General features: G+C 33.3%; 2 protein-coding genes across 4 annotated transcripts in view; both read left to right on the top strand.

Moving 5' to 3' along the window:
- LOC149069337 (microsomal triglyceride transfer protein large subunit-like) overlaps nt 1-27086 on the top strand; it is a 31872-nt gene that overhangs the window by 1184 nt on the left and 3602 nt on the right. For 2 of the 3 annotated variants that reach the window (XM_089249566.1, XM_089249567.1), the window contains exons 2-18: nt 4760-4786; nt 14798-14997; nt 15574-15801; nt 16455-16571; nt 17553-17695; nt 18944-19032; nt 19291-19367; nt 20095-20252; nt 21030-21195; nt 21665-21778; nt 22258-22464; nt 22716-22930; nt 23890-23987; nt 24223-24341; nt 24479-24676; nt 25001-25155; nt 26614-26784. In XM_089249566.1, the coding sequence (XP_089105692.1) occupies nt 4760-4786; nt 14798-14997; nt 15574-15801; nt 16455-16571; nt 17553-17695; nt 18944-19032; nt 19291-19367; nt 20095-20252; nt 21030-21195; nt 21665-21778; nt 22258-22464; nt 22716-22930; nt 23890-23987; nt 24223-24341; nt 24479-24676; nt 25001-25155; nt 26614-26784 (2482 nt within the window). The remainder of the gene's footprint in view (nt 1-4759; nt 4787-14797; nt 14998-15573; nt 15802-16454; nt 16572-17552; nt 17696-18943; nt 19033-19290; nt 19368-20094; nt 20253-21029; nt 21196-21664; nt 21779-22257; nt 22465-22715; nt 22931-23889; nt 23988-24222; nt 24342-24478; nt 24677-25000; nt 25156-26613; nt 26785-27086) is intronic. The other variant, XM_089249568.1, reaches the window with a different exon arrangement.
- On the top strand, nt 8696-12284 carry LOC149069338 (transmembrane protein 179). Its single transcript, XM_089249720.1, has one exon. The coding sequence runs from the start codon at nt 8981-8983 to the stop codon at nt 9650-9652; it is 672 nt and encodes a 223-aa protein (XP_089105846.1). The 5' UTR covers nt 8696-8980; the 3' UTR covers nt 9653-12284.

Raw genomic sequence — 27086 nt, 5'->3', positions numbered from 1 at the left:
GCCCACGGTAATTTATGACATGGGTCTCAGCTCTCACACTGAATTCATTCGGAAATCAAAATTTCCCGCGTAAAGATCAACAGAAGCACCCACAAGTTCCAAGCACTTCCGACGCTCCTGCTTCTAGATTGCATTTCTTTTTAACGTCAAATACGTATGTTAAAAATGTGACTTACATCACTCTTACTTTTACCCTATAATGAATGTTTATTGTGTTTTAAAACAATTTCTGCACTTGCAATATGATCATAAGATCTATACGTCAACGGCAAAGCAACTTCTGTGTACCGTACAGGATTTTTAGCGAATATATTATACGAACGGTTTCTTTCTTTTTTACAATTAATGTCTCATGCCCATGGTTTGATTATATTACTATACGTATTTGTAACTTTAAAATTACTCGCCAGAGAGTGTACTAATGATGCAAGAATTTTTATTGTAATTTTATTAGGATATAGCGATCTGTGTGTCCGGCTTTATCTTCATTCATTGGGGAATTTCAGCATCCAAAATTTTCATACATAAACGTAAATGTAGGACCCCTTTTTATATCGTCGTCATCTTAATCCGTGACTCCTCTCATGTCGTCAATTTATGATAGCCCCAGCTAAAGAATGGGGCAATTAATTAACAGGGTCCTGATGAAAGCTTTAGTAATTTTATGATTTTCCGGGAAATATCGTCACTTTCACGTGGAGTCGTTCTTTTCTTCCAGTCTTAACCCTTAATGTAGCTTTGCATATGTGCAAAGGGTTCTTCAACCGTTCGTTACTACAGCCCAGTTTGAAGATAAAAATTTCGAATCGTCTTTGCACATAAGGTGAGATCATGTTCTTCCCATTTTACATTTTGAAAATGTTGGTAGATGTTTTTCAATTAACGACAGAAACTCTTTGTATGTTGCAGAGCATGTGTGATTGATTTCGCTAATTTGTTAAAATGTTTTGTTTATTGTATTTTTTTTTACCTTCAAGTCGGCGATCCAAGCATATAAGGATAATATCCAAGGTATAAGCAGTGCAATTCGAAATAGATTTTTTTAAATGATTTTTCCGGCGTTCAATGCGTGTTATTAACTATGAAAATAAAGAATTAGCTCGAAAAAAAAATTGAGCATTTAATGGTTAAACTATTGAACAATCGTGATGACCAAAATATTTTTATTCCGCATTTTGATTTTCAAAGTAAGCTGTGTTACTTATCTAATTTTTCCTCCAAGAAAGGAAGGCACGACAACATCAAAGGCAACCCAACGTTTTCTCGTGTTATCTCTATTTTTTTGTTTTGTTTTTCAAAGCCTTCCCGTAATCGCGGTTCTGCTTTTCTCATCATTCCCCCCCCCCTTCTGATTAACAGTTTATGGGTTTTTCTACCATAAGACCAGTCTAGACCAGTGTAGTTTTTTTGCTTACCCTTATTTTTTGTTACGTGTCCACATCATCGAAACAATCCAGAAGTTTTCATACTGGAAGTGAAAGAAAAATTGTGAATGCCAACAAAGGAAACTGGAACTTGTTGCAAATTATTATAAGCAAGACGACATAATTATGCTTATTTGACTCAAATATACTAGGGCTCAAGAGGTGCTTAATTCTTTTACCCTCGAAATCACGATATTTTCTTTTTCATTTCCGTCATTAATTCAATCCTCTTTTATTGTAACTTTTTTCCGGTCCTCAAAGATGACTATAAATATGTTTACATGACACTGTATACTTTGACATTTCTTCTCCGCAATCATTCATTTGGATATCATTTGTTCCCTCTCTCTCTCTCTTTAGTAACGAAAAAATCTTTTTTTCTTCCCCTTCAGGAAATTTTTCAACTTCTCATGCACGAGTATAATGCTGTATATAGAATATCGTGAAAGTTATCATCCTACTATTGACCTGCAAACCCTGAGATCGAAACTAATTTCCTGTCTCTTATCAGAATGACGTGGACCATTTTATGTAATCGATAGATAACTTGCTATCAAAATATAGATCTTTTCGACGTCTTTCACTACTTGGGTTATATAATGAGAACGGACGGTAGAACAATAATCGTTTTCAAAGCGTTATCATACTCTCTGTGCTTCTAGAACCCATCATTAAAGTCATGAAATGAGATACCCATCGTGCCTGCGAACAGTTTTCAAGTACTCATATGTACAGTCAACGCCACTTATTAGAATCATTGATAATGTTATCATTCAGTTATTGTTATCACTTTTCCAAAAAAAAAACGGAACGGACCAATATCCTAACATGGGAAGAAGTTCGTTTGTAGTTTCAGGGATTATTCAGTTCATGTTATCTTTTTTTTTTGTCGAAAGTTTGTTTATCTTTTTGCATATTTCGAAGCTAAGGTTGAACCAGATTCATTTTTCGCCGCATAAGCTATCGCTACCAACCTGCATGACTGTGTTGGAAATCAGAAATCGCCCTTCTTGATAAAAATTTCCGTACTTGGTTTGTGTGATAATTTTTGTTGCGCCACGGTCATTTTCTGCACACGAGGGCGAATTAGACGGGGACCTAAAATTTATTGCCGATTCCGAACGGCAGCCTTTTCTTTATACTCATCGAGAGGTTGGTGCGCTAATCCCTCGATGTGTGGGGACTCCCAGTGGTAACAATCTTTTTCTGTGGTCATGTCGCCGCATCTGCTGTACCCCCGCTTCAGGAAATATTCTGACAAGGACGAATCGGGCATCGAACTCGCGACATCTCTAAACATCCTTTGTACCTTAGGTGAGTATCTTATCGACTTGGGCAATCGGGCCGCAACATCCGCTATGATTCTATGTAAGTGTAGCGCTGCTTGTGCAATATCTTTCCAATAGTGAAGGCATGTGTAAGGTACAAAAAAAACAGTCCCTTTCTTCAGTTCATGGTCAGTTTGTTTCATCTGATCACATTCGAAGTTCCTCGGCCGGAAGACTAAGGGATTTATAGAACGTTCCGTACAATTATAAAAAGTATCGTAATTCGTGGTACACACATTATATATAGACACAATTCCATTCTAACTCCTTGGAGTTACTGAATAAAAAAAAGGATTTTTTTATACCTTGGAAGGAAAAGAAATCCTGAACAACATGAAAAGTCAATATTTTGAAACTTACTTATGTGGCAAAGAAAAACGTAGATGCCACGTTTCTATGCGTCCCGTTCAGTCAAACTGGACATATGGTCATCTAGCATACTACCAGGATTTTTGGATATAGTTATCAATTGGTTATTGTTATCAGAAATCTCATGTTTCAGTGTGGTCACATTGAGCGGCAAGCATTGTGCTTAACATCATCAGAGATGTTAAATTTTTAGTTGACTTGCGTTCTGTGAAAAGATGTCTAACGTCCGAGAGGACGTTATAATATCAGGTTGAAATTTTTCTTTAGAGCACCGTATAAAGCTAAATAAGTATATTGCACCACAACCAACAGAATGTCTATTTATTATAATGTTTTCGTTATAAAATTTTATGGGATAATCTAGCAAGATCATCATAGAATTATGATTAGCAGTTACGTTCAACAACAAAATTATATCAAATATAAATTGCTGTAATTAATAGAAGCCCAATGCAACATGTTCCACTTGTTTTTTGCCCCTGGTATTATTGTCTGCCATACTATATTTTGGAAAATTTGTATTTGTGGTTATATCAATGATCTGCCCAAACTAACGTACAAAATTGTTGCCACCGACATTACTATCCTGAAAACTATTGACTCGATTTCATTTGTTCGTTTTGTAACGGTCTTTAATTAATTTGTACATTACTTTGATATCCTATAATTTTCTGTGGCATTTGCAGCTCAGTAATTTTTGTCAATTTCGCAAATTACCGGGTTGAATGTGACAATTTATATATTGGTTGTGAAGAAAAGCAAAAAATTTGCATACTAACTTATATGTATATATAGCTAAAATGATTGCCATCCAATTTTACATTTCATAAATTGGCAAAATTTGAAAAATTTATAAAAAAAAAAGAAGTGTTTTTCGTATATTTTTGAAACTATTTTTTTATTTAACCCACCTTCAAAGAAAATTATGAAAAACCACACAGAATTTGATGTCTCATTGGACTTGGATTGTAATTACAACGAGGCATCATTAGTAAAAATGGGGAGGAAGTCAAGGTATTATCTTAGATCCTACCTGCAACAACAGGTAATACAAGACTCAATGACGGAATATCTTGATAAAAGATCGACGGAGTGTTCCAATAGTTCCCATATTGAAATGATGTCACCTACGTCGTCCATATTTGAAACCGAGACAAGAGAAGGCTCTCTTAAAACAGAGACAACATCTGAGCAAAAGGACCCACTTGCTGATGGTCAAAATTTCAATACCGACTCTATAAAAAATACCAATACAAACACGAAGGCCAAAACAGGTAAATTGTCCAACGAGATTTACGAAAGTGCAAAGTAGAACAATAGATTTAAAAATATTACAAAAATTACAAAATTAAAATAGCTTTACAAAATTACAAAATTACAATTTTCGTTTACATATTTAGAAGGAAAAAAAAATATTTTTTGAAGACCAAATGCGACAATAACAATTTCATTTTACATCATCATTCGTAGATGATGAAATTCTTTCTATTTCGAATTTTCAGCTGAAAATCTTGTAATATAGTATATGCGAACATTTTAAAGCATTGTAGTATATAAATAATGTTTACTAATTTGAAATTCAAAAGATTTAATCTTCCTTGTAAATCGTAATTTCCTTTTATCTTTCTTCTCCATTAGGTGTCTTACACACTCATCCAACTCCAGGTATGGACCTTTTTCTTCTTTTCTATTTTTTTTCCTCATATTCTTTTAATACATACTTGTACATTTCTTTGTTCAAATGGCTCAACTTCCCAAATGACATAACTTTTTGAGAAAAATTTTTCTGATCTGTGTGAGATTTTCTTAATTAATAAATTAAACACACTAACTCATGCGACAATGTATTCGATTTTTATGAATTCATAAAAAAGTCTTCTGACTTCAGATCCACCATGCGCTACTACTACTCATTTCAACAATCGAAAATTCAATATTATAGTCGACGCTCGTTATAACGACTGTGTGTTGTAGCGATGGTTCCATTATAACGACCGGTACGTTAAGTTCCAAATTTTCTCCTATTCATGCTATGTTATTTTCAATCCAATATAACGCGACCAGAACATATCATTCCATCCGTTACAATGTCCGAATTTAGCTCCGCCCGCTCATTTTTTGCAAAGAGATCAACAAAATTTGTCCTTAACTGTGTTCCACCTTATTTTAATTTTAAATTGATTTAAATGTTATTATTTCTAACCTGGTGTATTTTCATTGCTGCTTACGTTCTTATTACGTCGGAATATGTAATTTTATTAGAAAGCTTCTGTGACTTTTTTAAAATTTCGATACAACGTTCATTTTCCGTGAAACGATGGAAGGTCGTTATAACGAGTGTCGACTGTATTTCTAAACTTAACGTTGCCAAAATATCCATTGAATTTCCTCTACATTGGCTAATTTTTATTACAGGTTAATTTTTCCACAGAGAAAAATACGGGAAATCGAAAAAAAAACCAAACTGCCAATTATGTTTGAAATCATAAAGACAAAATAGTGGGAAATGAAGCGAAAGCCGTCAAACATGACAAATATTGAGATGAATATTATAATTTTAGTCATAACTGCAACAATATAAACAATATTAATCCTTGATGTCAGTGAAGAATTAAAATTTACGTAGGTTCTGTTGAAAATACGGGAAAAAACGGGACAGATGTGTACAAAGAAGTCGGAATGTCCGAAATTACGTAAAAATGCGGGCAAAATCGTGGACTCAGGTCAAATGGTCAAACCTTAAATTTACATAATTACATGTTTTCATACAAAGTATGAAAGACTGGACACCAAGCGAAGATGAAGATTCGGAATGAAAATTAACATGCCCCCTGCGGGGGAATCTAGCAACCGGGCGAGTGCTCCGCCATTAAGCCACTGATGACTGCCATATATGCTGATTGGTTACCAGATTACCAGGTTACGAGGTTACCAGATTTATCGCCGATTCGGAAAATATAGATAATTCAAATTTGCTGCGAAACGCAGCCCACCCGTTAGGACGGCATTGTGGGAATCTGGATATCGCAGTATGACTTATTGGGCTTCATGGCGTTGTTTTTTGGCCCGACTTGTCTGAAAGGTTGAAGACTCCTGCTTCAAGGGAAGAAAGTGTCAGTCCTCTGTACCTTAATGGTAGAGCCACTACAAATTACAAAGATTACATTCTCAGTTGTACCAGAGAGGAATTGGCACGAGTGATTGGTTGCACGAGTATAGAAGATAGCGAAACATCACGAGGGATGGAGCTTTAGGAAAACGGTTTTGACTCGCTAACTTCGATACTGTGAGACTGAAAAATCTGGCGTTTAAGTGAAACATGTTTTTAATAATACGGTAAAAAAAATTGTATTTATTATGTTTATTTTTTTATTAATTTATTTATTTTCACTTTAATAAATTTTTATACGTTAGAAAAATCTCTGAATTTCTGGTTGCAGATTAAATAACGCGTTGCCTGTTTTTTGCGATTTTTTCGCCGAGTGGTTTAAAGAGAAATACCGTATTTAAAAAAAAAAGTTTATAAAGAATGATTATCAATGATTTATAAACAAAAAAATTAAAATTAAATAAAATTCCTGTGGAAAAATCGATATTCTCCCATTCCCTAAAATTTTATTACCGGTGAATAATTGGATTATGATGAAATTCTTTTTTCAAAGTGACGACATTCGTATCTCCGAATTTCATGCAGCCGGGGGATTATTCGTAATAAGTTACGGTTTCTATTAAAATTTAAAGTACAACTGTCACCGCTGACCATGTGCGTGGCAGCTGGAAAAAAAGAGAAAGGATCTGTCAAAAAAAGAAGGGGGGGGGGGGGGAAATAGGGAAATTCGTTTCTCAAAGAAAACAGTTTCTTTCATACATCAAAATACTTTGAACGTTTGCCTGATAAACTTTCAAAAAAGTATCATTCACACCCAGGGCCGTAGTGTGCCTTCTCGGGTCCCCGGGGCTGACTTTTTCCTGGGGGGAGCTCTCGAAAGGGTTATTATTATGCAAAACAAATGAAAAATTTTGTGGAGCCTACCCATTCGGCTCGGGATTGCCCCAGTGCCCCGGTTGCCCTAGCCTAATGACGGTCCTGTTCACACCTTCTGTCAGTTTTGAAATTCTTTTCCATTCAAAAAAAAATTACGATGAATAAAGTTACGAAGATAGAAGGGAAGGAAAACAACGTAAGCGAATTCAACGGGATTCGAACCTGCAACACCGTCGTGAAAGCCCAATATCTCCTATACCACAGCAAATACCGAATTTCAGCTGTAATTAGATAGATTAAAAAAAAAAACTATCCAACTCTTCGGCAAAGTAAATTTTGTCAAGTAGTTTTCTATAAGGGACCTATTAGTTCATCGCGACCAGGGCCATAGTTTGCCTTCTCAGGGCTCCGGGGCAGATTCCCTTGCGAGCCCCCGCTTCAAAGGGTTATTATTATGCAAAACAAAATTGAAACTTTTGTGGGGCCCCCGCTTCAAAGAGTTATTATTATGCAAAACAAATGTAAACTTTTGTGGGCCAGTTGCCCCAGCCTAGTTACGGCCCTGATTGCGACCAGTTATGAGCAGCTAAATTCCTCTATTACACTTGGTATACATCTAGGAATGTAAACTTTGTTTAATACGCCACCGGGTCGCTCGAGGTTGGTGATTAAATTTTCCACAGAGGCATGTGAATTTTCTTTCAGCACTTCATCTTCGCTTGGTGTCCAGTCTTTCGTACTACTTCACTTCTGAGATATAGATGGCAGCACTAAAACTCATACACAACACTAGATACGCACTCAGACTATTAGGTACACATACTTACACTTCCGGCACAACTCACTAGGTAGTAAATTGTCCATGGCGATAGACCTGAGTTGTGCTCGGCTTGAAAAAAAGAAAAAAAAAGTCTTTCGTACTTTGTATGAACAGTGGAGAAACATCGCGTGTTTCTTTCTATACCCGGATACACACCAGCAGCGCTACACAACAGCTTCAATCTACAGAAAAAACTGGTTTTTAGTTGCGGCTAGCGCAGTGCGGGTGATTTTGGATTAAATAGTTGATTTTGTGCAGTTACACCACCAAAACCGGTTTCGCGCAGCTCAGAATCACGTGGTGCTGTGTGGGTCTGGACCCGGCTTCTTTTTTACAACTGAAAATTTCACGTCAACTCTGCGCATACGTTCAGATTGCCGACTGTGGGCAGGTCTGTGCACTGAGCTATAAGGAAAGTTTACTTCCAGCCACTGAGCTATAAGTGAAATTTACTTATAGCTGTGCTTCTAGCTCAGTGGGTATGTGCAGTTCACTAAACAGTTCAAGTTTTGCGATTCTGCCCAAGCACTGAGCTATAAGTAACTTTACTTATAGCTCAGTGTGCCCAAGTAATGACGTCATAATAATTATTCGATGTCTTAAATTCATTTTAGAATTAAATTTATTAGAATTTGTGAGTTATTTAAGAGAAAAAACAGATAAAATGCAGTTCTTTTGGTTTGAGTACCTCACAAATAACTTTAATCGAGCGTCTCCTTATTATCGATGGTTTCGATCTTTGCCTTCTCCTTCCCCAGCTGAACGGAGCTTGTTGTTTGCTTATGATCTTTTCGTGATTGATGCGCTGTTTATTTCCCACTTGCGAGACGATTTAAGATTATTGAAGGATAGCGTCTTGTTTTTTTTTATTGGTGTTTCCCTTTTAGATTCAACCAGTATTTTTCGTCGAAAGAGAATTTTGTCGGTTTTTAGGAGTTTGTTGTGCCGCGTGTTTTGATTCTACCGACCATCCAACGCGGCATGTTTTGATTACTAATCATCTCTCTCAAGATATGTTTGGAGCTGAAATTTAAGAACGATAATTGGATCAGAGATGGCGGTCGTGAGCAACGTGCTGTTGTTGTCGCAGACGACAGGCTACCTGGTGAATTTGATGCTGTCGATGTGTGTCGTAGTCCCGACCAGTCTACACATGGGCTGCTTCAAAGGACACTGCTTGTTCTTCACGAAGGGCAGCTTCTTGGACGACGGCAACTTCCGCGCTGTCTGGGCGTCCAGGGGATATTGCATCTACGTGCTGTTCGTCGGGTGCTTCTTGCTCATCGTGTCCTCTATCCAGTCGGCCAGGATGCTGATCCTTCTCTACAAGGGATCCGACAGCTCTTTCCTCTCGGCTTTCCTAGAGAGCTTGCTCACGCTCATCATGACCGTGTGCGCGTTCATCGCTTCCATCCTCGTCACGATCGGATTCAAGACGTGGTGCGAGGCAGTGACGCAAAGGTTTCGGTCTTGCGATGAAGCCTCTGTGATGGAGATAGACACGGCCGACAAGATAAAGATAGAGGGATTCTATGTCCAGATAGGAACGGCTCAGTTCGGCGTGTGGGGCTGCTGGGTGTGCTCGGTGCTCCTTGTTGTTTTGTCTGTGCTCAAATTGTGCCGTTATCACGAACGAGAGAGCATGAGGGTCAGCATGGCTAGACAGCGACGCGATATCATGCGCCATCAGTATGAGCAGCCAGTTGAGTCCGCTGATGATGCCTAAGTACTCCAGTGCACAGTGTGTGTCCAATGATGGATTTGCATAACTGATGATGGGTTATTTACTGCTAAAACTAGAGGCCATAGCTATAGTTAAATTATCATGATTAATCTGGTGTCCTTACTTTGTATGTATATTACAGTAAGAGCCTTGAGATAGGTCATGCTCAAGTTTCACTGGTAAAAGCTTACAATATACGGTGAAAATATAATATAATGATATCCTCTATAGGGATAATTCCCTATATATAATGATATTACTCCACTTCTGATATTTTTTGATATTGTTAATATACTTATTCCATCTATAACGGAGGTCAACAATCTTCTCTGTCTACAGACCATATATGAGGGCGAGAAACTTATTATGTAGGGGATGACCCCACATTTTTGGTTTCCCTAACTTATGCAATGTCTCTTTCTTTCTGTGACTTATAAATTATGTTATGATAATTATGACCTTCCCCCCAAAGCAGAATGTTTTGCATTGCTCTGCAACGAGCCCTTGGCTGACTGGAAATGTTTTGTAAAAATTCCCATAACAGTGTTTTCTACACTTTTCTTAAAATTTTTCCAGATTGTTCTGTGACGTACATCACAAATTTTGGCACTGCTGTTTTTTACACTGCTTTGGGGATTATGACTCTATACTATAAATTGATTATAGTCATACATATATGTTCTCATATATTTATTAAATATGTATATTTTTTTTGATGAAGTACATGTAAAGTTGCCATCTGCTGCTGAAATTAAAGAAAAATTGTCAGTAGTGGAAAATAGTAAGCTGCTGCAATTTGCAATGGGCCCTTTATTTGCCTTTAATGATTTTTCTGACTGTAATTAATAACTTGCCCTTACCAATTCATTTTTTCTTGCTATAATTGGCAACTTTATTTGCATTTGCATTTTTTTTTGTGATAATTTGCAAATTAATCTCCCAGTGTTTTTATGAAAGAAATGTGTCGGCCTAGGGAAGGTGGGGGGGGGGGTTCTGGTGACGCTGGACCAAGAAGAACACCAAATTTACCCTGTTTATTCAAAAAAAGAGGAGGGGGATGCCAAAAATAGAACTTATCCCAGGTGACAGAGTCAACCTTCATTTTGACACTTTTCTACTAGAACACCTTGCGTTGCCAGATGAAACCCCTTGGATGGCCGGAGGTTATGCACCCTTAATCTATAGCAATAACTCAGTGTTTCTCAAAGTGTGTTGGAGATATTGATTTGTGTGCCTATTTATGTTTTGAAGTGGTTCTTTTATTAGTGAAAATATCTATTATATAAAATATTCTGGAGAGTTGTAGATGAATTATGAGTTTGGCAAGGGAGCTGTAAGGGGCAAAAGTTTGAGAACCACTGCAATGATTCCTTTACATTGATATGTTTTTTTCAGTCCCTTGGAGTATCGTTATATAGGCATTTCACTGTATATCAAAGTGAGATTTTAAAAATCTGTAAATAAAATGCTTGCTTGCATTTTTCCAAACTTTTTACTAATTCCTGTACTAGGTTTTACCAGTTTTGGAGCTTATTGCCACCAACACATGAGATATAAGCTGATATATATGTAACCCAAAAAATTAAATTTTTTTTGTGTTTGTGAGTTTAGGTTTTTTCATTGTTTCTAAAAAGATATGAATTATACCTTCTTGTTAATTGTGATAATTGGATAAAATTATTAGATTGAATATAACAAAAAATCAATTAATAATAAGAAATTTCATAACCTCTTTGTTTAAAATTTTTGGTTCAGATTACTACAGTTGATGTTCATCATTATGATTTAGTGTTATATCTACCATTCTGTTACAACAACTGACACGATGAGTTTCAAATGTTTTCATATAACAACTAGACTATTTTTTGTGTTTTTCTTCAACAATGTGGTGGGAGGGGGTGGGGAGTCATTATTAAGAGCATCAACTTAGCTTTGGTTTTTAAAACCAAGTTTGTTTATTTTTGTGTGTGAAAATCACACATAAAAATGAATTATTCATTGGTTGTCGAAAAAGAGACAGTCATTTGATTAATGAATATATTCATTTATTAGGCCAAAATTTTTTATTAGGATTAATGTGGTTACTATAACTTTTTTTCATAATTATGTTGAAATGAAGATATAGAACTCGATGAAAGAGTAATTTAACATAAAATCCAATCTTCTTATCCTTTTCCTCATTCCACAAACATTTATTTAACAGTGCTTGGAAAATGATTTTTCAATGTTTAGCTCCTTTCTTTCTGGTGGTTTTTATTTTAATGAATGTAAGTTTTTTTGTGCTTTTAAATGAATAAGTGTGAGTAGTTCATGAGATATGGTATGGAAAAAAAAATTGTATAGTTTCTGTGCAAGTGAATTTAAATTCTGTATATTGGCAAAATATTTTGTGAAGACATGATTAATGTATTTTCTTATTCTTATTTTGTCTATAGTTTTATTTCTAAAATTGATATGTGCAATTACTTATAGAGATCTTCATTACATTTGTTCATAATTACGGTTTTACCATCGTTATGATTGTTGCTAATTGTATAAGAAACATTCTCTTTGCGTTTCAGCTCGTGTTGAAAATATTTTGTATCACCAAATCACGTGGAAATTGATCTGAATAAACATATTTGATATTCATGGAGATTTTTTGTACATAAATATTTCACAAATACAGGCATACCTCTATATTGGACTTTTTAAACTTGCCAAATTCCATCAGTATCCATCACATTTTGACAAGCAAAAGATATTTTGGTATTTGCAATTCTACACAACCTACTTTCTAGGGCTTTTTTTAACTTCAATGTTCGTTATTCATGCGAGGAAAAAAAATTGTTTGGAACTAGTCATGAGCATTGAAAAAAATCACTGATGAATATACCTTCATATTAATATATTTCCTGAATAATTTTTTTTTAAAACTATACCAAGCCTCATAAATATTCTGATTGCCAAATAAAATTAGGGAAACATATTTAGTGATCTGGATTAGATTTTGTAGCAACAATAAAAGTGAGTCTTGCATTATAACAAAAATGGAAGATAGGATTAACATAACTTTGTGACTTGCTGGGTGAATTGAAAGAAAATAATTGACTTCACTGTGAACATACCTTGATACCCCAGAGCAGTTGCAAAAGTTGTGATGCACGTCACAGAACAATCTCAGTAAGAAATTTAAGAAACTCTTCTGTGTTGAAAACATTATTATAGAGATATTTACCACAGAACCATTTCCAGTCAGCTAAGGGCTCATTGCAGAACAATGCAAAACATTTTGCTTTGGGGCCTTGAGCACTTGATACGCACAAGCATTATCAACAGCCAAGTCTCTTTATAACAAACTTCAAAGATCTGGAAATTTGGTTCACCATATCTTATCCAATAAGAGAACATTGCATGACAGGGGTCTTTTGGGTTTTACTTGTGCTAAATATGATTAAGGGCTCTAACCCACAATTCCAACCTGATGAGATACTTGAACTCCACAGAACAATGATCAGTATGCAATAATAATAAAATAACAAAATTGTTTCTCATTCAAAAGCTCACAGACCTGTCCTCTAAAATCCTTCCAAGGATCACCAGTTAACCCCTGGTCCTATCCTCCTCATTTGAATATGTACCAAAAATGTTATTTGTTATAAACCAGGTTTTGCTGCAGTAGGGTTTAACTGTCCAAGTCTGTGATACCCAAAGGTTAAAAAGTTGCCAATTGGTCCAGAAATAACCCAGAATAATAGGGGGGGGGGATACCAGTGATAAAGGGGAGATCATCATTTTAACCTATCAGTATGTGTTTTGCTGTGTGTGCTTCAATTTGAAAGTCCATAAAATGGTTGTTTAATGAAGCATTTCATTAAACAAGAAATTAATAAGTATTACAATTTAATTACTGTATTAATGAAGATAAAGTTAAAAAAATACCAGATGCAAACTTAAGCTATCCAAATGTCAGAACTGGGTAGAATTAATGTTTATGTTGTCATGGTTCAAGAAAAAAAATGATATGTATGCAGTGAACTCTCAAAAACATTCCAAAATTAAAAGGAAAAAAATTTGGGAAAAAAACAATATTTCATGCATTTTTAAGATTGTATCAAGTTTTTCAATGAACTTCATGATAAAATATTTGCTTATAAATCATTTGTTCCAATGAATCCCTTCACTTACAAGCAGTTGGCAACAAATTTGGGTGATCTATATTTGACGTATCTTCGATAAATATGGTAACCTTGTCCTAACCTAATGGCAGGTTAGAAAAAGGAAAACGAAAAAAAAAGAAAGAAAGGGAAGCAGAGGAAAAAAATGAAAAAGTAAAATATAATAGATAAGTCTATGATAGTGTAGGTGCAAAGTAGATATATATTTCCCTTTTCCTCCTCACCCTACCTGCTCTTTCACATTACATAGTGTGACCATGGAAAGACCATCACCAAAGAGAGGATTCATTGTTCAGTAGGAAGAAATGGGGGAAAAGACTCCAGCAGCAACTTTTGAGGATGTTTATTTTCTTTTATCCCTACTAAAGAATGAACCCTCTATTTTTTTCATGCAAGATCACGGGCCATATTTCTGTGGTTTCACTATATATGTATATAAGTAGTAGAAAGATACATAATGTGTGGAAGACCGTCATGAGACATTCGTTTTACCCTACTGTTGGGTATTTTGCCCTTATGTGTAGAGTACGACTTTAGCTTGGCGCTGCCATTATGTAGTGCTAAGCCCTGCGGTCGAAGGCTATAGATCTGTATCTACAGTAAAAACCACACGACGGTTTAAGTTGGGTTGGCACCACCCCCCCCCCCAAACCTGGATCCGCTGACTCTTGATTCAGGATTTATTACTGAGAGAATGGATCAGATCTGTACTGAGTAGAATGGTGGCGTCTAGTTTACAAAGTTACCTGAATACCCTAAGTGGTGGGACGGGTGCATCCATGCATTACATCATGTGTGGAAAAAAATCACTATCAGGGTATAAAAAAAACAAAGCTTCACGATGATGAGGTGAGAAGGAAGAAAACAGGGAGAACTTGTTTGAATTTATTCCACCGGCATTTGGATGCAATATTATGTCCTTGATCATGAAGTGGTTAATTCTGCTGAGGTAAAATGCTCTTGTTCTGATTTCGCTCTTTTATTTTTTTAGCTACTGCTCTTCAGTATGAACCAGGAATTTCATATAAATATGATTACCAGTTCACAGTACTGCTCAATGAAGATTCAAATATAACCAGTCGTAGTGCTTCAGTTGGTAGGGATGTGGGTTATAAGGTGTCAACTGAATTTCTGGTAACGAATATCTGGCAAAATCCAGCGAATGCCAAAGAGAGTCTTTTGGGCATACAAGTATGTATCAAAATTTATCTAACTATTCGCTTATTAATATATTCTGACATTTTTAAATGATTTAAATCATTTAAAATGATCAAATGACATTTTTTTAAGTGTATGTTTGTGTGTGTATGAATAATTTTTTTTTAAAAATTGAGGCTTTATAATTTGTCTGACATAAGAAGAGAATCTGAGATCACTTTATGCAGTCAGACATCAGTGTGACATCTATTGTTTTTAATGTTGCTTCATTTATAACATTGATTTACGAAGGTCCCGCCAACATACAACCCTCCCCCCAGCTGAGATGTTCATTTTCTGTTTTTGATTGCAGTAAAAAATGTGAGGAGGAAACCCTCCTTGGAAAGAAAAAAAAGACACCCCACCCTTCCCCTTTCGAATATAATGGGTATGTCTATGGACATTATAACTAGGTCTCTAAGTGTACTAAAGCAAGGATGCTTTAGATCTTCTTAGATATTAAAGTTTTTAATATTTGGCCTGTATGATTTTGGAGATGAGGATGAAATAAATGCAGCAAAATTTGCATTTTCTAAATCTATGTTGCTCCTTTGGCTTTTCTTGATGTAGCTACTGAAACCAATGTTGCACGTATCTTCTACCCTCCACGACTCTGGAAGTGAAACCAAACACAGGTCTAAGCTCGACGATTTATCATATCCTCCACTGTACATCCATTGGAATGATGGCCTAATAAAATCCATTTATTCCCTCCCTGATGTAGAATCCTTGGTCAACATAAAGAAAGGATTAGCAAGTCTCTTTCAACTACGTCCGACAGAAGGAGTTACAAAAGAGGTCTGTATTCATTATCAATCAAGTTTTCTACATATAATCTGCAGATTATGCTTTTAAAAACAATCTAAATTTCTTAGTGTTGATTATAAACCACAGAAATGAACTATCTGCAGATTTTTTTTTCTGAAAGAGATTGGAATGAAAATAAACATTAAAAAAAGTAATACATAAAAAAAACAAGTTTCCAAAGATGGGGTGTACGGTTATAAATAGGACATATATATTGATATTTTTAGAAAAATCTGACTTACAACCAGGGTCGTCTTCACAGCAGCACAGGCCCCAGGGCAAAGTGATGTTCCTTTTTGCACTTGAGCGAAATTTTTTTTTGAGTGATTTGTGTTTGTTGTATGTCAAAATGCCATGTAAAAAGGAAAAAAAATAGTTTATTTATTTGGATCAATATCTTTACTAGGACCATTTGAGTTAGGTACTCGCATGTGTACCTCAGGTCATAACTTGAAAAAAAGAATAATTTAAAAATGATGCACACATATGTGTACCTCTGATGCAAAGAGGATGAGGAATGAAAATTTGAAAATATATTTTTTAATTTCTATTCACACATAGTATTAGTCACTGTTATGCAAATATATTTTTTGTCTTAAAACTTTGATTGCTCCAGAGAAATCAAGTTTTTATTTTTGTTTTAGTTAGATGCTTCAGGCATTTGCAGAATAACCTACAAAGTCGATGGAAAAATTGTGAGAAAAAACAGAACAGGTTGCAGCAATTCATCTGGGAAAAACAAACACTATATAGTAGAAAAGGTTTGTCGAAATGTCTGTTTTCAAAATAAAAATGACTTGAATGTTGCTGTTTTTTCAAAAATAACTTGAAACTTCATATACTGTATGTTTTCTTTTATAAATTTATATTTTTACATATACTTAAACAAACACTTTTATTAAAAAGAAGAGAATCTTTACTTTTACACATCTTTCGTTTGCATTCACATTTATCGGATTATTGAATCATGGTTATGACACATAAACAAAATTGTCACTTTTTATTCCAACTTTTGTTTTTTTTATTAAATTTTGGTGGTAGGACAAGAGCAAAACTGGTGTTTTTAGCATAGTATAGCAGTTGGTGTATTTTTATTACAGGGCTAAAGAAATGAACTACAAAATTTAACATGATATATATATTTTTTGGATGCAAAGATATGTTTATCTACGGTACTAAGAAAATTATAACCATTCTAAGGTACTAGGTACTAATAAACTATAACAGCTGAAGCTTTTCTAACCCTAGAAGTCTAAACTTTCAGATTATTCAAATGCAAGGGACACAGTAGGCTAAATGTTGGACAAGATGGCTGAAAAAAAAAATATTGCTCATAAAAACTGCTCATGCAAAATTATGGTCATTTAGATGGCTTTTCTACTTTAAATTTACAAAATATTAGCCTTATAGAACTACAAATCTCTGGTTGCACTAACTTGTTCATACTCCTTATTTGACATTTAAATGACAAACTCATTGGAATATTATATAGTGGGACCTGTTTGTAACAAAGTAAAGAGTACTAACCGGCAAAAAATATTTGTTATGAGTAAAACTGTTATATCTGTACCAACTTGATAAGCATAATAGATAAGCTACGAATACAAAATTTGCAGGAAATGGAAAAACTTTGTTAAACATGAAAATTTGTAATATCTGTGTTCGTTATGAGCAAGTTCAACTGTATTATTTTGTGCTTCATGAAGTTCTTTCATTCACTGATCCAGATATTTTAACCACAGATGCGATCTTCTAAATCATCTGCTTATGCTGAGCTGCTGTATAACTTATTACCTGATGGTGTCATTAAAACTGTCAGTGGAACAGAAGAAGTAATGATAAGTTTGGATATGTGGACACAGGCAGCTGTTTTCATCAAATCCAAGTGAGTTGTATTTACTCATTTATTTATTTCGTTTATTCAATATTGCTTGGCCGAGGTCTATACGAGTGAATGTGGTGTTGACATTTGGCAGAAGAGACAGTTGATTTTACAAAATAAATCAAACTGTTGTACAATCAATAATGTTTGTTGGGAGGTTATTCCAATCGGTTATTGTTCATAATAAATTTCTGTTTCAAATCTAAAAATTATACTGCTCGAGCTCATTGATTTGTGGTAATAGACATGGTACTATTTAAAAAAATTGTTTTTTCTCGAAATCAATCCCCTTTTTCAGACCCAGTACTGAACTGTAAATATCTTTTTTTAACCTCAGGGAGTTCAGCCTTAACTTCAATGACAGGACACACATAATCCTTAAAGTCAGGACTGCACTCCCTGAAATTAAAAGGATATCTAAAGTGAGAAAAAGTGGCACATCCCCCACATTTGCATAGAGTATGATAGGGTTGTAGTGCAAATTTATACTTTTTCAAATTTTGATTAATTAAAAGTATTTTCATACATTAAGAAGTGAAATGAGTAAAATTAGTTATGAAATTACTCATATTTTTAACTGCCTTTAATTGTCTTAACGCTTTAATTTTAACGCATTGAAATATCCAGAAGAGAAAAATTTTGAAGGGCTTTATATGCAAATAATGTGCCCTGAATGCTATTACATGGCAAAAGAACTTTACTGTCAATATTTAAAAAAAATATGTTATGTCACATTTCAGGAAACGAATTGTATTTGTATGATTTACATAGATTTGAATAGTTTAAAAATGTCATTTATTGTTTGCCAACATACTTTTTCTATCATTGTGGAAGAATGCATAGAAATGTCTCCTCCACACACAGTATTTCTTCAAAAATTGAAGGTAGTCAAAAAAGTAAGACAGGCTTCAGTTAGAACCCTAGTAAGTAGACATGGATGAAATGATTTTGTAATTCACTTCATACAGGTTCTTGATAAGATTAGCTCTACTGTGCATAAAATAACTGGCATGAATAATGAAATGATTACAATACAAAATATGCTTCATACTTTTTCTAAGAAATTATGATTAAATAGGCCACTTCTAAACAACAGAAAATGATTGTGTTTGAGGAGTCAACTCAAATCTCAGCTGTTGAAACTATGGTCGCCAGACAAGAAAAATATATCAGTAAGAAGTTGTAGCTGTGTATAACAGTATGTAACATGGAAACTTTGGAAAAAATATTAACATATTTTTTTTCTCTTAGAATTAAAATGGAACTTATTGAACAGTTGCCAGATCAACAAGTTCTTAAGGTGGGCAGCTTATCTTTAGCAATCGCAACTCTCTCTAAAGGTAAGGTCAAACAAATTTATAGCCATTAATTATTTGTGTTTTTATTTATAGTTTATAATCCAAAATGTTCTTGTATGCTATCAAACTGACAGATAAATCCAATAATAGGTTCAAAAATTAGTTAAGTTAAAAATTATGATGGAAATGAATCTAGTAATTTTTATTCTAAATTTCATTGAATTTTTTTTTTTACTGGTTCATTTTATTCCTTCATTGTTAAAGATTTTCTTTTTTGTTTTAAACTAAATGTCATTGCAGAATTAGGAGTAAAATTACAGGAAGATTCTTTAGAAGTTATTCCAAAAAAAGATATTTGTGTAGATAACTGCAAACCGGTAAGAAATCTAGTACTCATGTATTACAAGATTTTTTTTATTTATTCAGAAAATTCTGGGTGTATAAGCTACTATACTTTCTGATTAGAAATATGCAGATGATATTCAGTGAAAGAGGATTGGTATCTTCTAATACAATTTAGAGATCGGTGATATACTTGAAAAATATTTAAGTAAAATAATTGTGACAAGATAGGAATTCCCTTAATGCTTCAGATTATCCTTAATGAGGTGGAGTATACAATCAATGTATTTTAAATTCAATCACATTTCATTCTTCATGTTAATGATGTAATACACCTAAATAATAAGAAATACAGTAAAATCCTTCTTAACAGACATTACTTAGATGTGGTTAAAAAAACAATCATTTCCTTTGAGTTATATCTTATAATGTAAACAATATCAAAATTTGTTTGTTTCAAACTTTGTGAATCATTAACTCAGTTAAGTTATTAAAAGCTGAAGAATAAATTCAAAATTATATATGTTAAAACATGTTTTCATTCAAAGGCAATCATATATGTCAATGATCATAGGCATAAAATTGTATTGGGTGCCATAGGCTCGAAACCCCCCCCCCCCCCCGTTTTACCATCTTTGTATGTATAGAAACACTGGGTTCAAGTTTCTCCCCACCTCAATTTTTCCAATAACTGTGTATACCTATGTCAATGATAAATTCAGTTTCTGTGGGTCATTATATATATTTCCTGTATTTTATTAGTTAAATGAATTGGTACAAGAGTATGCTGATCACCTCAATCAGGCTTATATAGGCAAACTGAAATCTGTATCAGCATTTTTGAAAGTATTAGATGGATTCAGGAAGGCATCTCGAAAAGAACTGCTGATTGTTTTCAAGAACGCAAAAGAACAAATCTTGTAGGTACCAATCAATCATTCTTAATTAATATAATTAAGAAAACGAAACTTTAAAGATAAAAATTGTCTTATGAGTTAGAATAAAAATATAGTATTTATAACTCATTCAAATACTAGTTTTATTGTATGGTATGGTTTTATCAATACATTTATAAATAGAGCAGTAATCTTGTCTTATGGTCACCATTAAATTTAATTTGCATTCAAAAGTGCATAATGAAGGTTACATATTAATATAAACAAAAAATTCTGAAGTTACTGAAGCAAACATATTAATTTTTATTTACTGGTATCTACAAAGATAACCCAAAATTTATTGTAAAAACATTTAAAGGAAATAGAGAACCTCAATTTTTTTTACTGAGCCACATTCTATTTGGAAATGTATGGTAGGAATTGTCACAGTTTCTTTCTTTTTCTTTCAAACTTAGTACAATTCAGGTCTATTGCCATGGGCAATGCATTACCTAGAGGGTTGTGCCGGAAATTTAAAAAAAAAAACATTGTCCAATAACTTTGTTATTACATATGATTAAATTGCCTTGAAGTGAATTAATTTTTGCTTTTCTATGTGAATATGGCTCATTTTGTTATGCTTGATCACCCACTCCTACCGTTCAAAAGTTTTTTACATGGAAACTTAATCACCCTGTATAGTCATAAAAAAAGTGAATAAATTATAAGAGAAACTCCTGATGTTTAACTTCTCAAAAATATTTTTGCTATTCCGAAATTTGGGTAATTTCTTTTAGAAAATTTCAGTATTATTATTTTCAGAATTCCGTTGATGGATATTCTTGCTGCAACTCAAACAGAAGACTCATTGGATGTCGCATTTGAACTCATTGATTTTGGAAGTGATGATATCACAATACCAGAGCGATATTTATTATGCCTTGCTGCATCTCCCTTTCCCAATGAAATGGTTTTGCGTAAAACTTTAGTAAGTCCCAACTTGAAATATATCAGTTGACTATAGTCAAAGCAGTATTTAATTTTTAACTTTTTTTTCGAGGGTTTCAATAGTTTCAAATGTGCGACTAATAAAATAAAAGTAATACTTTAGTGAACTTTAGTTTTTGTTCTCATAAATTACAAGCAGAAAATGTATAAGGCTTTTATTTATTTATACAGCTAATTTAACCATCAAAACCTTTAACATTATTGTTTAGTATGCATTATCATTTTTGTAAGCATCCATTGGTGTTATTTAGATTCAATTAAATGCTTTCTTGACTAAAGTAATATAATCGTGAAATATGTTATTTTGGTACTGATAATAGTTAATTATGTGTAGATGATGCTTTTGGTTACTTTACTTCTATTCATCTCATTGCTCTTTAAACAGAAGTTATGCATGTACCATTTCTAAAATAGATGTTATATTCAATCAATCTTTCTCTCTCATCTAGAAACTTTCAATGAACAAGTTTAGGAGTGAAAAGCTTCATGCTACTGTGATGATTGCATTGTCATCCATTTTACACTCATTTTGTCGAGAAAACCCCAAGAAAATGTATAACCAGGTATAATTTTTTCTATTTCTGTAATTAATAAAACACTGAACAGATCAATAAAAAATTGTTTGTGGGATAAAATATCGGGAATGTATCATAAAATCTATACAAAAAATCATTCTCAAAGGGCTTATCCTTAGGCCTCTTAATACACAGGATTGTCATTTCAACTTTTTTTCCAGGGGAAGGGAGCAAAGAACATATACTCAATATATGTATTCATATATTTCATCTTGTTTGTCTATTTATATAGTATTTTTTAAATTTTAAATTTTTGTAAAAGTCAGAGGGAGGGCAATTGCTCTGACCTGACAGGCCTGTTTATACGTATTAACATAGGACCATATGCCACAGTACAGTGAGACTTATCCCAAGCATTTGATTGTTACTTTATTAATCATAGATAATAAATAATATTCTATGTTTGAGGCATTTTTTACTGAAAATTTGTTTCTGATCTTCAGCTTTTATTTCTTTTTTCCTTCTAGATTGTTAATGACACTGTGGATGCAATATTGAAAGGATTGCCTTGCAATGATGTGAAATGTTCACTTATCCAGTTGTATGCAATGCAGAATGCTGCTCATCCTAGATTTATACCTTTCTTATTGAAACAACTTCCTATGGGTGGAAATGTTGGTTTTGTTGCATTGCAGGCTTTGAAAGAAATAGGACATCAACATTTTACTCCAGAAGTTTGTAATTTTATTTTATTATATTCAATTATGATGTCTTGTAACATTCTTTTATGAAGACAGTACTGCATATGTGTAACATTTCACTACTAGTTGAGATTAGTACAGCTCTGGCATGAATCTATTTTTGTACATATTTGTGTTGTTCAGGTCCCCGTCTAATCAATCTATTTGAGTACATAAGTAATCACAGCATAACAGAATGAAATTAAATACATATATTACACATATTATGCTTATATTCATAACAGGTTATTCCTGCTTTAGAAAGAGTGAACAATGAATATTGGAACCATCAGGATTCTGCAGCTAGGGTCCTTGCGGCTGAGCTGTTAGTAGAAGCGAATCCAACTGTTGACACCATTACAAAGTTGATGTTGTCACTGTCGGACTCGGATCAGTATGAAGTGAATACTTTGGTTTTGGCTGCACTTCATGAGCTTGCCACAAAAAATTCATTAGTAAAGTAAGTTTATTTTTCAATATTTTCAACAGACCTTTGATTGTAATGTGATTTGTGAAACTTGCAAAACCATCTTACCTGCATGAGCAACAGTTGTCATCCAAAGCTGAATTCATATAAGCTATTTTGATCAGAAAAATATCAGCTTCAGCAGTATGAAATTCATAGTTTCTAAAAACGTATTCACCATTTTCTAAAATAGTTGATACAGTATATTAGCATTTATTCAATTTCTTGGTTGTATAACCTTAATTAAAATCTGTTCATTAGAGACAAACAAAAAAAAGGAGGGGAACAGGAATCTCTTCCTTTTTAAGTAAAGAGACAATAAAGCCATTCAGAATATACGTAGGAAGGTTTCAGCAATCAATGTAACACCAATACTATAAAACATAGTGTTGTTTGCATTTAGATTTTAGTAAAATAATAAAGTTTAAGCTTGCACTGTCTTGACAAGTGAAGAATAGTGAATCATCTGAAGAGAAAATAAAAAAATGGCAATTTTGACAATTTGATAAAAATGTTTTGGACATATTAAACAAACTTCCATTGAGCAATTTTTTCAAGAATTCTGATTTTATTCTTAAGTTGTTTTTTTTTTTCAATTGGTATCAGAAATAAGTTGTAACAGCAACCCTAAAGTAAGCTTTTGAAATTTGCTGTTTCGAGTGTGTTTATGCTCCTGATCAATATGACCCTGATTTAAAGAATATAATTGTCGTTTTCTTCCAATTTGTTACATTGGGGTTCGACCATGCTTGAAACTACTTTCCCCTCATTATTTAAAAATAAAGTTTATACAATGAGACTAAAAAAAACAATATAATTTTTTCGCACAGTTAAAGGGTTAAACTCACATATAAGAAATCAGTTCAATGAGATATAAAAACCAAATCTGTTAAAGTGGGTGGTGAAACTTTAAAAAGTACAATTTTTATAATTTTTCATCTTTCAATTTTTAGAGCAAGTCTGGAGAAGGTCATGATGAATATGTCTATAGCAAACTACAATATATTGGCTCAAAATGGCTCTTCAACTGTGTACACCAAACTCTTGCATGGTAATAATATTTCACTGAATTTCGTTCCAAGAAAAGTGTAGCATTAATTTTAGATCTTTTTAAAATATTCATACTATCTTGCTAATGAAGCAGAACTTGTATACTATCAATGCTTTAATAAATACTGTAATTTCCTGTGATAAAATGATCAAAGCTTTTCTTTGCCCAAGTGAAATTACTCATTTTATATACTGTTTTTTTTTTAATACATATTCTGTATTCAATTTATTCTTAGCTGCTCATGACTCAAATATTACATATGGCATAAATCTAGAAGTACGCAAGACAGGAATGTTAAAGCGAACAGGAATGGATTTGAAAATAGTGAATGGAAAAGAATTTCCATTGTTATCTGTAAGAGTTATCTTGATTTCGTTTAATTTTTTCTTTTCATTGATAACATTTTCAATCAAAAAGATAAAACGAAAAAGAAATTGAAGCTCATCATGGAGAATGATTAAAAAACTTTCTATTATTTTCTCAATATATAGATAAATTTGTTTGTGAATGGTTTTGGACTTACAGAAGATGAACTGAAAGCTATGGAAATTCCTGAGGAAAATTCAGTTGGAATGGAACTTTCTGTTTTTAACGTGCATCTCAGACCGTATACATTTTTTACTGGAACTTCCGAACTTATGGGATTGGTATGGTCCGGAGTCGGTTCTGAACCCACTTCTGCATTACAGGTAATTCTTAATAAATTACATTTTGCTATTAAAATCTTATCTATTATCTGAATAGGTAAAAATATTATTGTTTCAGTTACAGTATTTCCTGCCTATAATTTGCAGAAACATCTGAATATTTTGTAGTATGGATTATAAATCCTGTCCATAGATAAAATGTTCATATTCTATTTAAATATTTAATGTCTTTTTTTTTCTCATCCAAATCCTTTTGGCGAACTGTAACAAATTCAATGATTTATTTGTATGTGAGAAATTATACATTTAAAAGAAAATGTTTATTTCTCTCCCCTTTAACATATATGAATATTATTTGGATTTCAGGCAAATTTCTTGCTCATGAATGAAAAAAGAACCATCATCCTTCAAAATGGTATTGCAGTTAATTTTGTTTTGAAAGGGGGGGTGTCGTCAGATGTTTCTGGCACTATGGAAGTATCCATGTGGAATAAAAATGCCCATGCTTTAGTGAAGAACAAGTAAGCCTACTGTAACTTTGTGTTTTTCCTCATACTTATATAAACATCTTGCTAAACTTGACATTATACAGAGCGATCCAAGTCATGCAACCCATTACAAAATATTTTTTTCTCAAATTTTACCGATCGTAAATGCAAAGTTTTGTGATAGATGGTAACACTATACTATTCGAAATGCAGTCTTTTTTTTCTTTTCCATGTGCACTGATACTCTCAGAGGTCTTAATTTGCTGTATTATCAAAAAAAATTTTTGCCAGAAGTATTTTTTTTAACTTAACAATATTTTTCAACTCATTCATTCGAGGTCATTATTAAGACCTTTAAAAATGAATTTTCAAATGTTTCTGTTCCCAATGAGACAACGATCTTGTGATTGGTGTCTGGTTTCGAGAAACTAGAAATGTTGGATATAAAAAGCAAAATGGGTGTTCGTTTCTACTGAGCCAGCATGAAATGCGTGAAGTAGAGGGAAAAATTTTCTCACCTTCATAGATTGAAAGTGGCCAGAATTCTGGCAAAAAGAATTTGTGCTTGTATTTAAGAAGACTCACATTGATTTTGAACATGTGAAATTTTGAAATAACTTTTGTTTTTGTATATATAAAAGTTTTTTCATTCAAACTAATATAGTTCTTTGATTTATTTCTTTGTAGCATTTTAAAAATAAAATATTTTAGAAAGAGTTGCTTAACTTTTGGATCACACTATATCACAACCATTAACAGGATGTGTGAAATATCATTATATAATAATCTTTTATAAATGACACCTCAATAGAATAAGGATCAAGACATTTGTTTTGCAAGATAAAATGAAAATAACATTCAGAATTTCTGCATACAGTTGACACTAGTTTAAACTTGAACAATTATAGTATTTTAAGGTGCATAAAGAAACCTTTTTTTTTTGGGCTTAAAATTTGGAAAAAATTTCATCAAAGATATTTTTTATTCACCATAGAAACCATTAAATTCATCACTCTTCAGCTGATACATCAACTTGTTAATCATCACTCCTGTCGTAAATTGCATCAGTCTCAATACCATGCATGTTGTTACTTATGCTACACTTTTTAAGTCTTTATAATCACTTCTTTCTGGATTCACACCACCATTTCATGATTTTTTTCACTAATTGTTGACTTCCTAACTTTTCCTGTTGGTCTTGTTAGATTGGAGTTTTGAGGAATTGAGTGTAATTTGTTAATATCTATATACTATACATGTGTAAGATACCGCCTCCTAATTTTGAGACCAAATTTTTGGCATAAAGGAGGTTCCTCATATACGTTAAAATACAGTAGTTTGTAAAATTGAAAGAATGTAAATAGGAAAGACATTCTCCCCAGAAATTTTTGGGACCATATTACTTCATAAACATGTGTTGATTCATCAAATCAAGATTGGACTATGATTTTTAGATGAAGAATATTAACTACGTTTTTTTTTAATGTGTAGTGCAGCATTATTGATCCAAGGGTTTTGTCAAGTTGATACATCATTTGTTGAGACTCATGTGGACTTTGCTCTTGGAGGAAACATGGCACTGGATGCAATAGTCAACTTGGACTATTCGCACAAACCCATGAAGATGTGCCTTCAGATGGACCAGCCTGAATTCAACTTCAGGTAACAATTTTACTAAACTTTCTTCAAAAATCTTGCTGTCCATTGAGTGAAAAAAGGGATTTAAAAAAAATTAAATTAAAAAAAAAATAGTTTCCTTAGATTAGTGATTTACACATCACATTTTGACATTCAATAGCCAGAAAAGCTTTAGTGGTGAACTATTTTCATTCAAGCAAAAAAAAAAAAAAGTCTCAAAAGTCATCTTGTTTTTATAGGCCAGTATAAAACACAATAAAAGTTTTATAAAAATTATTTTATACTTGAAGAAGCTCACCAGTTACATTCGAGCAAATGCTTACCGG

The sequence above is a fragment of the Pholcus phalangioides genome, unplaced genomic scaffold, assembly GCF_987345545.1.
Source record: "Pholcus phalangioides strain wild (caught in Gottingen) unplaced genomic scaffold, Ppha-v1.0 ptg000022l_1, whole genome shotgun sequence".
NCBI classification, from domain to species: domain Eukaryota; kingdom Metazoa; phylum Arthropoda; class Arachnida; order Araneae; family Pholcidae; genus Pholcus; species Pholcus phalangioides.
The sequence above is the reverse complement of the archived record's forward strand: the minus strand, read 5'-3'. Positions and strand labels throughout refer to the sequence as shown.

Excerpts from the sequence above, each read along its gene's own strand:
- LOC149069338 (XM_089249720.1), top strand. The coding sequence starts at position 8,981 with ATGGCGGTCGTGAGCAACGTGCTGTTGTTGTCGCAGACGACAGGCTAC.